Below are 13682 nucleotides of genomic sequence, written 5' to 3'. Positions count from 1 at the left end.
AACCATGTCAGACACGATGTACCAGATTTCCAGGTTGACTAGAATGTGGTCGATTTTGCTTTCCGTTCGACCGTTATTAAAGGTTGGTGCTCCCTGGGCATCAGATTTTGTTCTTCCGTTTGCTGCCCTAAGACCCCGTTCCAGACACATCCCTTTAAGCTGAAGCGCTGCCTCAGTCCATTTGTTTATAGGTTTGGAGGTTAGCAGGGGGATGCCCCAAAGGGCATCCTCCTCCTCACTCAACCTACCATCATCGCCATCCAGGGGTTCAAAACATGTATTAAAATCCCCCAGGATGAACAAGTTGTTTTTGATGGCGCCTTCCGCAAGAAGGGATTCCAGTACTGTAATGGTCTGGGAGCTCTTTCCACCCGCTTGTCCCCTGGCATATACATTAACTAAGGATAGTGTTGGCCCATTCTGGAATTTGAGTTTAATAGCCAGGATGTCCGGGTTGTCTATAGGGATTTCTTCAATAGAGACCCCAAGAGTTTGTCTAACCCAAAACGTCAAGCCCCCTACCGGTCTTCCCCTAGGCCCCTTTCTCGCGGGTCTTGAGACATTCAAGTATCCAACGTTATATATATTCTCTACAGCCCATGTTTCCTGGAAGGCCCATATATCCACTTCATTAACTAGGGTTACCCAGTCATCTATGTCAACCTTGGATTCCAGGCCGGCGATATTCCAAGAGGCAATGGCCATGGAATCGCTTATGGCTAGGTTGGTCGAATTCCCTGCAGCATTTGGGTGCACAACAGGGTATCTATCGGGACTTGTTTGTGTTATATGGATTGCCCTAGATTGGGCAACGGGCTTTGGCCGTAGAGGTTGGTTGCTTATTGGGGCCACTAGGGTGGTGATAATTACACCTTCCGTATGTACTCTTGGGCCACCTGTTCTTTGTCAATCGATGTCTTCGAGAGAAGACAGTGCTTCGAAGCGATTTTTAGATACAAATCGTTGCTCGGGGCCTGATGTGGCTCTCCCAAAGGTTTGATCATTTATTTGATGTCTTACAGTGTCCTGTTTATAGAAATACCCTAATGGCAATACCCGGATTGATGACCAATCGCATGATACATATCCAGTGGATTCGAGAATATCATAGACCAGATCAGGTGACCTAAAGCTTAAAACCACACAGTCCCCAGCAAAAGATTTTTCAGAGTGACCTACCCAATCTATCCTTCTAACCATTTTAAAGTCCCTATATAGCCTATTGCCTATATTTGTCATTTTCTTTAAATAGTGCAGGGCTTTGTTCTTGAGAGACGACCAGTGCTCATGTGAATTGTGTGGTAATATGGGCACGTTTGCCAAGATAATGGTATATGGGGTTGCTTGAGGTGGCAGATGAAGAAAGGGGCACCTGGGATAATCGCCTGTCTTGTTGTTGGTAGCCTGTCCTCGAGTCTTCATAAGAGTCGAAGTTCCGTTGTTCGATGGTGCTACCATGGTGGATATGGGTGGTGATATTTTTGCCCTGACTACCCCCTCTTGATCTCCCACATACCCCATTCGGTCTAGAGAAGGAATAACCCTGATCTGATTGTCTCGATTTTCCTTGGCAGGTGGCAGGGATAAAGGCGCCTCTGCTACTGCCTCAGTACGAGATTTAAGCGTAGCCGCTTCCGCTGCACAAGCGCAGGCCTCCTCTATTTTATCTAACCTTAGGACTACCATATCAAGTCGTTTGCATATTGGCTCCAAAATGGTAGCTAGCTTTTCTTCTAGGATAGAGATAAGATCCCTCGTAGTTAGTGAAGGATTTGCCACTGCTGGGTCGCTAGCTGTGACTTCGTTAAAGGAAGTATTTGAGTCACCTAGGGCAGGAGTGTTGGCCGGATCGTTAATAGCGGATGTGGCAGAGGCTTTTGATTTGGATCTAGTGATTTTGGGTGTGTGGCAGCCCTTCTTAGCCTTTTTATGTTGGTCCTTAACAATTTTCCCTGCAACTTTCGTCCCCTTAGTCTTAGCCCTTACAGATCTGCTCTGGTTGCTCTGGGTGGTAGTAGCGGGGGGAGATACAGAAAAAGTTGGAGCAAAGCTGTTAGCAGGAGTCAGGGACTGGTCAAGGGAGTCATTTGTTGACCTTAGCGGGCTGGGGGCATAAAGTGGGGTGTTAGAAGTGGCCCCCCCTCCCAACAGCCTAGGATCCAATGATAATCTTTTCTCAGTGGCCTCAATTTCGTGTATCAACACTGATTCTGCACGTACTAGGAAAGCATCTAGAGTGCCTACTACCTTGTCTCCAGCTTTCCATTTCGGCATGTTGACGACAGTGGAGTTGTTGTCTTGAAAGCTCTGCAAGGCTCAATATCGTGTCCCCGTGGCACCAGGCCAGTGTCTGTGGGCAAAGCTAGCAAGGGTTAACGGGGAGTGGCCCTGCCCGGCTTCCGTCGGCCCCGGACGGCCACAGACGGACCCGCCCTTGTCCCGGGCTTCTCCCGGCGCCACCCGCGCGCGTCCAGCGAGGCGGGAGTCAGAGCCGGTTTTTGTGCGCCTCCTGGCGCGAAAAGACGGCGTCGGCGGCGAATTCATGCCGCTAAGGGCTCTGGAAGTTGGAGTCCAGGGACCGCTCCGCGGCCGCTGAAGGTGTGAGAGCGGCGGCGGGAGTCCGGTCAACCAGGGCGCCGAGCACTTGTCAGGGAGAAGGTCAACTTGTCACCACCACGGCCCAGGGAAGGTAGGTAAACTGCCCGCTCAGCCGGAGTCAGAGCCGGTTTTTGTGTGCCTCCTGGCGCGAAAAGACGGCATCGGCGGCGATTTCCTGCCGCTAAGGGCTCTGGGAGTTGGAGTCCAGGGACAGCTCCGCGGCCGCTGAAGGTGTGAGAGCGGCGGCGGGAGTCCGGTCAACCAGGGCGCCGAGCACTTGTCAGGGAGAAGGTCAACTTGTCACCACCACGGCCCAGGGAAGGTAGGTAAACTGCCAAGGCGGAGAATCAAGATATACTGCCCATGAACCGTCAAACGTGAATGAGGGTTTTTTACCAAATATCGGAAACAACTACCCGAACCCTGGTGACAGCTACAAGTGGTCCATTCTCTTTGATTATTAATAACATGAATAAACTTCACAAGAATACTATCACACTGCCTTGGTATTGTGTACAAGGCCCTCACAGGTGTTGAGCAAATGTGTTAATGATTTACGTCCAAATGGCGACACAGCTATCTGTGAAAACAAACAATGGCAGCCTGATCATAATATGGGCAAGGATGTCTTTTTCTATATATAACCTTTTGTTTCCAAGCATAATCAGGGAAGACACTTTGGCTTACTTCGAGAGGTGCAAAAACAACAGTTGATGGACAGAATGCAGAACAATATCATACATTCACCCCAGTACAGAGATCTGGGCCTAAATCCATTGTTTTTTTGCTCACCATGCCATTCCAGTTTGAACCCAGCCACATGCAAATCAGTCTTGACCCTGTGCCTCATGGGAACAGTCCAGCCCGAACTGCCAAGCCAGGTCCTCCCTGAACTGGAAACAAGCATCCTAGGACCGGTTTCGGGGTTTCCCCCCTCTTCAGCCAGGATAGCTTGATTCCAGTGTCATGGAGGGCACGGGACCAACGACTGGGCATACCCGTCCTACTCAGGGTGACAAATGCAAAACCAACAGTTGATGGACAAAATGCAGAACAATGTCATACATTCACCCCAGTACAGAGATCTGGGCCTAAATCCATCGTTTTTTTGCTCACCATGCTATTCCAGTTTAAACCCAGCCATATGCAAATCAGTCTTGACCCTGTGCCTCATGGGAACAGTCCAGCCCAAACTGCCAAGCCAGGTCCTCCCTGAACTGGAAACAAGCATCCTCGGACCGGTTTCGGGGTTTCACCCCTCTTCAGCCAGGATAGGTTGATTCCAGTGGCATGGAGAGCACGGGACTAGGCCTGGGCAAAGCACTACGCTACGCTCGCCTAGTTTGCGAAGTTCGCGCTACTTCGCACTACGCGAATTGCACGTAGCACAGTGCGAACACGCGTAGCGTAGTCTTGCGTAGTGCTGCGGTCATTTTTTGCTTGCTCGCGGTCCTCAACGTCAAGTTGGCGACCGCGAGCAAGCAAAATGACATCCCGGCGAGACTTTTTCCTTGTTCGCGATCAGCAACATCAAGTTGGCGATCGCGAGCATGGAAAATAAACCTCCCAGGGAGATTCCCAACGCGAGGAGGTCAGGTTTCTCATTGCGAGGGGTCGCATATGCTCGCGACCGCTCGCGATGAGAAACTACCAGTTCGCGTTGAGAAAGCAGCAGCTCGAGTAAAAATCTACTCGAGCAGCAGAAAACTACAGCTCGCACTGTGCAAGATGCCATTTTCAATGATTGCACAGTGCCGGTTGCTTGTCCGCACTGTGCAATCATTGAAAACAACATCTTGCACAGTGTGAACATGTTACTACGCAGTTCGCGAAGTTCTTCGCGAAGTTCTACGCGTAGCTCGAACTGCACTTTGCGTAGCTTCGCGGAGTGCTACTTCGCGAACTACGCCCACCCTTACACGGGACCCACGTCTGGGCATACCCGTCCCACTCGGGGTGACAAATGCAAAAACAACAGTTGATGGACAGAATGAAGAACAATGTCATACATTCACCCCAGTACAGAGATCTGGGCCTAAATCCATCGTTTTTTTGCTCATCATGCCATTCCAGTTTGAACCCAGCCATATGCAAATCAGTCTTGACCCTGTGCCTCATGGGAACAGTCCAGCCCAAACTGCCAAGCCAGGTCCTTCCTGAACTGGAAACAAGCATCCTAGGACCGGTTTCGGGGTTTCACCCCTCTTCAGTGGATTTAGGCCCAGATCTCTGTACTGGGATGAATGTATGACATTGTTCTGCATTCTGTCCATCAACTGTTGTTTTTGCATTTGGTCTGCCAAGAATCCCCCTTCTGGAGGATATAACCCCTTTACCTGGTGGGTAAGAATGTTGGACCCCCTCTTAGTCACAAACTGAACACCCCTCAGGTAGGTGTCTGTCAGCTGCTAATTAAAAACTTCAGCATGCAGGGACCCCTCGAAGTCAGCAGAAGTGGCTTCTCTTATTGTGTTAAGAAACAAAAGGCTAAATAAAGAAAATGTCATCCTTGCCTCAGGCCGAGATTGTAATTGGGCAACCATTGTTTGTGTTCTACAGATAGCTGCGTCGCTTTATGGACGCAAATAACAAACACATTTGTATCACGCATATGAGGGCCTTGCACCTAATGCCAGCAAGGTCAGTGATTCTTACCCAAGCATTGTAAATGCAAATGTGTGTCAAAGGGAAGGCAACTTTAGGAAAGAACCATGCACTTGTAAAGTGACACTATTTCCTTCCAGGGCTTACTCGGGCACATGACAGCCCCAGAGCCTGAGTGAGCATCCGGATTGCATGCCTCCTACCTCTCTCTTCACAACTGAAAGAGCCATGGTGTGAGAAGGTGAGGTGGGACGGGGAAGAAAGGACCGCAGCAGCTGGCTTCCACACCAGCAAACGAGCAAATGCCTGGTAGACAGGAGTCAACTTGACTGCGTTGGCTTAGGAACCTTGGAGGAAGCATGCGGGTGTCGCACAAGTTCAGTAGAAACACCGACTCCTGATAAGAAAACAGCCCACTAGAGGCACGACAGAAGGAAGGAGAAAAAGACAAATGTACCCACCTCGAGCAGCTGATTCAAAGGGCCACATTAGGGTCTGATGCTCACAAAACAAATGGCACATTGGACTGCAGTGTCCCAGGAGGCCTGGAAGGGACTGTCTCGCTTGTTGATCGGCCTTTTCATAAAGCAGCTCTCCTTGTCGTATTAGGAACTCAGGAGAATCCTGTAGTTTTAGGGGTTATGGCTTGCTGTTGCACAGTGTGTTCTTGTTGCCTCCAGCATAGGATCACCAGGGTACATTAAGGGCCTCATTTATACTTCGGAGAACGGGTTACTCCATCAGAAAAATGACTGATAAACCTTTTACCAACATATAAATTCTATTATGTTCCATTGGATTTATATTTTGGCGGATGGGATATCCAACACCCCTGTCCACCCACATATAAAACATGCCCTTAGTGGATTATTTGACCTTTGTGACCTTTTCTGCTGTGCGGTCGAAGGAAAGTGGTTTACTATAGGGTGCGGTTGTGTGACCACACAGTTTTGATAAACTCACTACCTGTTCTGGGTCCAGTGAGGCTCATTTGTGAAACCTCAGCTCAACCCAGTTTATTGTCCATGGCCCACTTGTGAGGGCTTGCCCGAGGGATACATTTTGTTTTTTTTACTTTGTAGACTCATAGTGAGTGTTATCTTTAGCTGGAAGTACCCAGTAATGGATTAATGCTCACCTCTGATGTCTGTTGTGCCCTACACATCATGAGCTCAGAACCTGGAACTCAGCTTCTCAGGTTCTGTGGCGAATAATTTAAGTACCAATAAACTAAGTAATAGTAAACAACAGCTACATTTAGAGAATGTATGGGATGAAGCATTGTATAAGTGCTATAAACAAAGGAATTAATAAGGGCAACAGTAAGAGACGTTGGCTGCCAAACGCATAGTCAGCTTACCCAAGCGGACCACCAGGGTTACACTAATAGAGCAAAATGTACTCCTTCAGTGTAAATCTTTCTCCGATGTCCAGAGAAAGCATGAGACATCGGAGGTAAGCCATTCAACCACCCACCCTTTATAGAACGGGTGGTAAGATGGCTTTTTTTACTGCCTGTCAAATTCACAAATATCCTGGCAGTGAGGGGCAATTAAAATAAAAAATGTAATACACCAACACTGTGGGAGAAAATACAACTTCCTTGGTGTTGGGGCCATTTGTTTTTACTTATCCACAAACAAACTCCCACTCTAAATGACTTTGTATAAAGCTCTGCAATGGTGGTTCTGTTAAACCCATAGAGTGGTCTTAGGACTGACAGTGAGCTTTAAATTTGGTGGGTGAAGTATTGCTGGACATACCACCCTGACCGCCTTTACTCCAGCGCACACCACCCTGGCTGCCTTTACTCCAGCGCATACCACCCTGACTGCCTTTACTCCAGCACACACCACCCTGGCTGCCTTTACTCCAGCGCATATCACCCTGACCACCTTTACTCCAGTGCATACCACCCTGGCTGCCTTTACTCCACCGCATACCACAGTGACCACCTTTACTCCAGCGCATACCACCCTGACTGCCTTTACTCCACCACATACCACCCTGGCTGCCTTTACTCCAGCGCATATCACCCTGACTGCCTTTACTCCAGCGCACACCACCCTGGCTGCCTTTACTCCAGCGCATACTACCCTGACCGCCTTTACTCCAGCGCACACCACCCTGGCTGCCTTTACTCCAGCGCATATCACCCTGACTGCCTTTACTCCAGTGCACACCACCCTGGCTGCCTTTACTCCAGCGCATACCACCCTGACCGCCTTTACTCCAGCGCACACCACCCTGGCTGCCTTTACTCCATCGCATACCACCCTGACTGCCTTTACTCCAGCGCATACCACCCTGGCTGCCTTTACTCCAGCGCATTCCACCCTGGCTGCCTTTACTCCAGCGCACACCACCCTGGCTGCCTTTACTCCAGCGCATACCACCCTGACCGCCTTTACTCCAGCGCACACCACCCTGGCTGCCTTTACTCCAGCGCATACCACCCTGGCTGCCTTTACTCCAGCGCACACCACCCTGGCTGCCTTTACTCCATCGCATACCACAGTGACCACCTTTACTCCAGCGCATTCCACCCTGGCTGCCTTTACTCCACCGCATACCACCCTGGCTGCCTTTACTCCAGCGCATATCACCCTGACTGCCTTTACTCCAGTGCACACCACCCTGGCTGCCTTTACTCCAGCGCATACCACCCTGACCGCCTTTACTCCAGCGCACACCACCCTGGCTGCCTTTACTCCAGCGCATATCACCCTGACTGCCTTTACTCCAGCACACACCACCCTGGCTGCCTTTACTCCAGCGCATACCACCCTGACCGCCTTTACTCCAGCGCACACCACCCTGGCTGCCTTTACTCCATCGCATACCACCCTGACCGCCTTTACTCCAGCGCATACCACCCTGACTGCCTTTACTCCAGCGCATACCACCCTGGCTGCCTTTACTCCAGTGCATTCCACCCTGGCTGCCTTTACTCCACCTGCCAAACTCTAAACCAAGCCACCAGCGTGGGAATTATAGACGGCTGAACTCTATAGTCTAATAATTTTTTAACATTCTTCTAGGACAGACTCTAATATTGTTAAAGTTATCCATCCAAAAAGCCCTCAGGGAACTGATTTTATTTTGCAGATGCACATGATTGTTTCAGACCCGTAACTAATGTTGCATCATGTATTATCAACAGCTTATTCATACACATTTAATATACTTATGTATTTAATGGTGAGCTTGTGCTAATATGCCAGAATCTCTAAATGGCATGATTCATTCACAGACCTTTTTTTAGATCTTATTAGGGCTATAAATTCAGGATTTACAGCAGGACAATGCTCAGCTTCTCAGATCTGTGATCTCAGGGAGGAGAAGCAGTGAAACCTGCTGACTGCTGATGTTGTATCTCTTTACTGACCTTTGATTGTCTCCTTTCTAGAGTGGTCAATGTACTCAATATCTGTTCCCTTCTCTCCACTGGTCACAGGTGGTGTCGATGAGATATTGTATCTCCTACTGACCTTTGAATGTCTCCCTTCTAGAGTGGTCAATGTACTCAATATCTGTTCCCTTCTCTCCACTGGTCACAGGTGGTGTCGATGAGATATTGTATCTCTTTACTGACCTTTGATTGTCTCCCTTCTAGAGTGGTCAATGTACTCAATATATGATCCCTTCTCTCCACTGGTCACAGGTGGTGTCGATGAGATATTGTATCTCTTTACTGACCTTTGAATGTCTCCCTTCTAGAGCGGTCACTGTACTCAATATCTGTTCCCTTCTCTCCACTGGTCACAGGTGGTGTCGATGAGATATTGCATCTATTTACTGACCTTTGAATGTCTCCCTTCTAGAGTGGTCAATGTACTCAATATCTGTCCCTTGTCTCCCACTGGCCACAGGTGGTCTGATGAGATATTGCATCTATTTACTGACCTTTGAATGTCTCCCTTCTAGAGTGGTCAATGTACTCAATATCTGTTCCCTTCCCTCCACTGGTCACAGGTGGTGTCGATGAGATATTGTATCTCTTTACTGACCTTTGGATGTCTCCCTTCTTGAGTGGTCAATGTACTCAATATCTGATCCCTTCTCTCCCACTGGTCCGCTTTCTTCTAGAGGTGGTCAATGTACTCAATATCTGTTCCCTTCTCTCCCATTGTCAACAGGTGTTGTAGATAAGATCCGCTTGGTCAATGCTGGTGACGACTGCAACGGGAGGGTAGAGGTCAGGCATGGGAAGCGATGGGGGACGGTCTGCGATTCTCACTGGGATATGAAGGAGGCTGAGGTGGTCTGTAGACATCTTGGATGCGGATCAGCTTTAGGAGCACCAGACAACAATGGAGTGTTTGGAGCAGGATGGCACCCAGTGTGGCTGAGTCGGATTCAATGCACAGGAGCAGAGGCGTCTTTCTTCGACTGTCCTCATGATGCGTGGGGACATAATGCCTGTCACGGCAGAAGTGATGCTGGAGTGGAATGTTCAGGTAAGAGAAAGAAGTACAGAGGAACAATTAAGTTATGAAAACTAATATCATGAAAGATACAAATGTAGTATGCTATGACTGCTGAAGGATTGGATTGGATTCAAATCAATATGGGTATACCAGAGTGTGATGCATGATGACTCATTGATAGTGGCAGCCAATCACAGTGCCTGTGTCTCTCCTGTGCACTGCAGCATCATGGTAGGGAATTACCATATAATGGAAATGTCAACACCTTCACTGGGTTGTGCATGAGAGAAGGTAGCAGAGCTTCAAGAGTCAATCAACAAGCAGGTATCTTCAATCAGACACTGTCTCCTTCTGGAGAAACCCCCAAATCTGGAAAGGAGGTTTGGGGGCCTTGAATGTTCAGCCCTTTGCATCCGTGCTTCCTTGTGAGCTGGGCTGGTGATGGTTGGAGCAACAGGGAAGGTGAATAGAAGGATAAGTGACAGAACAGACAGACAGGAGTCAGCAGAAAGGAGAGAGTTGGGAAGGTTGGTATTTTATTTAACTGGGTTAATAGTTTTAAGGTGTTTTTTTTCATTTAATTGTTTTGATTTATTTCACTTAAAATAATGTTTATATAATGATGAGGAAGCTGTCTGTTTTTATCTACCTATCTCTGTCTCTTGGTGTTTTCTATGCCCGTATCGGAACTTTAATTATGCTGGAGTAATTGGAGTAATTTCTGTACACCAGCTCACTTAATTTGGAGGATAAATCCTGCCATGAGAGCACATTTATTGAGCATGAGTGGGTGATTGCGCTCGCTACTTACATTCTGCTTCATTCAGTAAATTCCACACACAAAATGCTTCTTCACATCCATTTTGTGTTAATAAAATAGTGCTAAAACATGGATTAAGTTAGGGTGAAATCCGAATCTTAAAGCACATTTGGTGAGTGGCTGCTCACGCTCACTGTTCATGTTCTGTTGCATTCAGCATATTTCTTGCCTCACATCCGATATGGACATAGGAAATAGTATTAAGACCAGAATTATGCCCGACCATTGTTTTTTAGGTCTCGCTAGCGTAGGCTGCGCGCACGCGCAGTCTCGCTGGCGAGATGTAATGATATGGGGTATTTTCTGTAAGGGGCATTAAGCCCCGCCCCTCTTTTCCTTTGGCCGGCGTCACCGTTTATGCTAAATGGTGGCCAGCCATTGGAAAAGAGCTCCTGGTGACATATTCGCTCAGCTTTTTCAGCTGTCCCATTTGGACTGCCTCACCTGCTTTGCGTTCATCGCAAAAGGTTTCTTACCTTTATGGGGCAATGTGTTTCAAACACATGGCCCCATAAGGACAAGCAAGCTTTCGCGACGGAGGAAAGTGAAAGCGGAGCGTGCTTGTTGCAATTATTACCCATTACACCCACATGTACCCGATGCCCCACTTTCAGCACACAGCTTCCCGCGATATCTATGTTCCTTTCCGAAAACTTTAAACCTATCGGCCTCACCCGCCTGTCAGCAACGGAGTAGACACCATTCCTAAGCAGCCGAGAATAAACATTCTTTCCTCCCACTTCCTTCAATACCTGAGTATGACTGCTTGTTCCCCTCCGTTCACACCACCTATCATGAATATACGCTGACTTCAGCATACACACTTGGCTCTTCCTTGTTTCTTTAGCACACCCACAAAACTGGCGCACCAAAAATGTGAAATCACCTCAAGTACAATTAGCCCCCGCGTTTGTGTGTACCTCGCTCTTTGTGTAAACGGCTAGATGGACACTGGACACACAAGACTAGTGCAGCGCCTCGTCTGCGGTAGTAAGCGCTGTATAAATGCAATGTAAACAACACATTGTTCTCGCTGAGGGTCCTGTTGGTTGGTTGTCCAGCTTACTTGTTTATTACCAGTGCTTGTTACCACAAACTCACAACTTCACAACGCTGCCACTCAGTGTCTTTTTAACACAAACCTGGCAAGCGTATGGACAGTATTGGGTGGTGTCAGGCCGTGGCAGCTCACCTTCAGTGAGAACATTAACACGCTTCTGTTCTTCTGGGTCAGCAGAGCCTGGCTTTTGCAAAACAAATCGGTGCACGCAGGTAGTTCAATTTTCGCTGTTATAAGTAACCTTGGAGAAGAAATCTGGCGTCCTGCCAATACTGAGGCCTGCAGATCCTGCTTAGGGCCATCCTAGAGGCAGATCTCCGCAGTTGGTGCACGAACCCCCTGAGCTGCTGTGCACCGTTGCTCCTGGTGATGTGAGCTGGGTGCAGGGCAGGCGAGAGTTTGGCACGGGGTTCTCTTATGCATGACAGGGAGTTTGATTTCAAAAGGGGGTGGCAGGTAACAAGTTTGGGCAAGCGGGCAGGCTGGCACACCGGCACCTCACGCCGTGCATCGTTGGACTTGTGAAAAGCGGTGTGCACAGCTCCAAAGGGCACGGCAGGGGGCATGGGGGTGTGGGCAGCCTCGCCTCTCCCTGCTGCTGTAGCCTCCCTTCAAGGACACTGCTGGTTAGTGACTCCCAACTCAGGGGGGCGTGAAGAGTCCATGACTCCCACCAGGAGGAGTGTCCCGCAGACGGGCAGGCCCCTCCCGTCTCCGCCCTCCCCACATTCAGAAGTGACAAAGCGCACACGGCCGGCAGAAAACAGGAACTCGGCAACTCACGGAGCCCAGGAGCACACATCGCGGAGTGCTGGTGGTGTAACCTGTGTTCACTTCCCTGAAGTGCCGTGGTCCCCTTCCTTGTAAATGGAAAATCCAGAAATGGGCACATGGAAATGTTAAAGTGTGAACTGCTGGCCCTGCAGAGGGGCGGGGCTAACAGGTGGGGGAGGGTTGGTGTTGAAAGGAGGAGCATTCCAGGTGTAGAATTTCAGTTCTGCTTAGGCAACACTCCTTCAAATCTCAGCGGGTCTTGGGGTTCAGGAAGGTAACTCCCACAATGGCTTCATCAAATGTCCCCCCAAAATGTTCTCACCGCATATGAGCAGGTAATATAACTCAGTGGGTTTAGGCACTTGCTTCAGCATTGTGTACATCCTGAAGATCAGTGCCCGTGACAGCCACCTCATTTCATCCTTCTAAAGTCGATGAAAGGGGGAACATACCTTTAGTTAACAGTAGCATCAGGCTGGACTCTAGCAGTGTGACCAGTACACCCAGTCCAGATGTCTTCTGCCAGGGCTGATATTTGCGGTACTAGTACTAACAAGACACAAATAGTACTTAGCGGGTGGCGATGGGACAGCTCAGGAGCGCTGTTAGGAGATATTATTGGTCTCACATTTTAACATTTTATAGAAAGTCCACCCATGTCCCACTGAACCGGGAGTGGGAACCATTCACTTCTTAGATCCTCGTCATTGTAAGCGCTTGACTTGTAATGATTTGAAGAAAGGTCCGTTCTCAGATTAAATAAACCCCCACATTAAAATGCTGTAATAATATATGTTGTTTGATGCCTTTGTTAAAGTTGTTAAAGTATCATTGCCTACTTTCAATATAGCGCTTACTGTGGCGGCCTATGGCTTCAAAGCAGTGGCCATAATAGCTGATGGTATACACCACCCAGAGACTACTAGCGGTTTGATTTCCTCTTCAAAGCACTAAGTGCTGCACGGATTTTTCACTGCTGGAATCTGACACTACCAGTCTCTAAGAGTTCCTATAGCAGTGCGTTCACCCAATGAGCTATCAACAGAGTTTGCAGAAGGCGCGATTTGTGTCTCCTGTGCCCTCGGGACATTCCCTGGGCTGGTGAATACTCTATTAATATTACATCTGTGTCACCTCACTCCGCTCCTCCTCTCTCTCTCTCCATCTACTCTCACTCTGCTCCCACCAAATCCTTCACACTTTCGCTTGGACTTGTGCTTTGCACTCTGTCTTTTCTGCCTTTTCTGCTGTATTGTGCTTGGCGTCTCTGAAATGTGTTTTCTTTGCCCTTTTGTCTTTTGTGCTTTGGCTCTTGTGCCCATTTCATAGCTCAGCCCAGTCTTCTGTGTTCTTTCCTAGTCGTTTTGTGCCTGTATTTGTGCCAGTTATTGTTGCA

At 48.7% G+C, this 13682-nt stretch overlaps 1 protein-coding gene across 1 annotated transcript in view; it reads left to right on the top strand.

Moving 5' to 3' along the window:
- LOC146839179 (CD5 antigen-like) overlaps nt 1-13682 on the top strand; it is a 621574-nt gene that overhangs the window by 527693 nt on the left and 80199 nt on the right. The window contains exon 5 of the mRNA XM_085603206.1: nt 9342-9662. Within this exon, the coding sequence (XP_085459332.1) occupies nt 9342-9662 (321 nt within the window). The remainder of the gene's footprint in view (nt 1-9341; nt 9663-13682) is intronic.

This window comes from Triturus cristatus, chromosome 4_2, assembly GCF_964204655.1.
Source record: "Triturus cristatus chromosome 4_2, aTriCri1.1, whole genome shotgun sequence".
NCBI lineage: Eukaryota > Metazoa > Chordata > Amphibia > Caudata > Salamandridae > Triturus > Triturus cristatus.
Note: the sequence above shows the minus strand (reverse complement) of the source record. Positions and strands in the feature narration are given on the sequence as shown.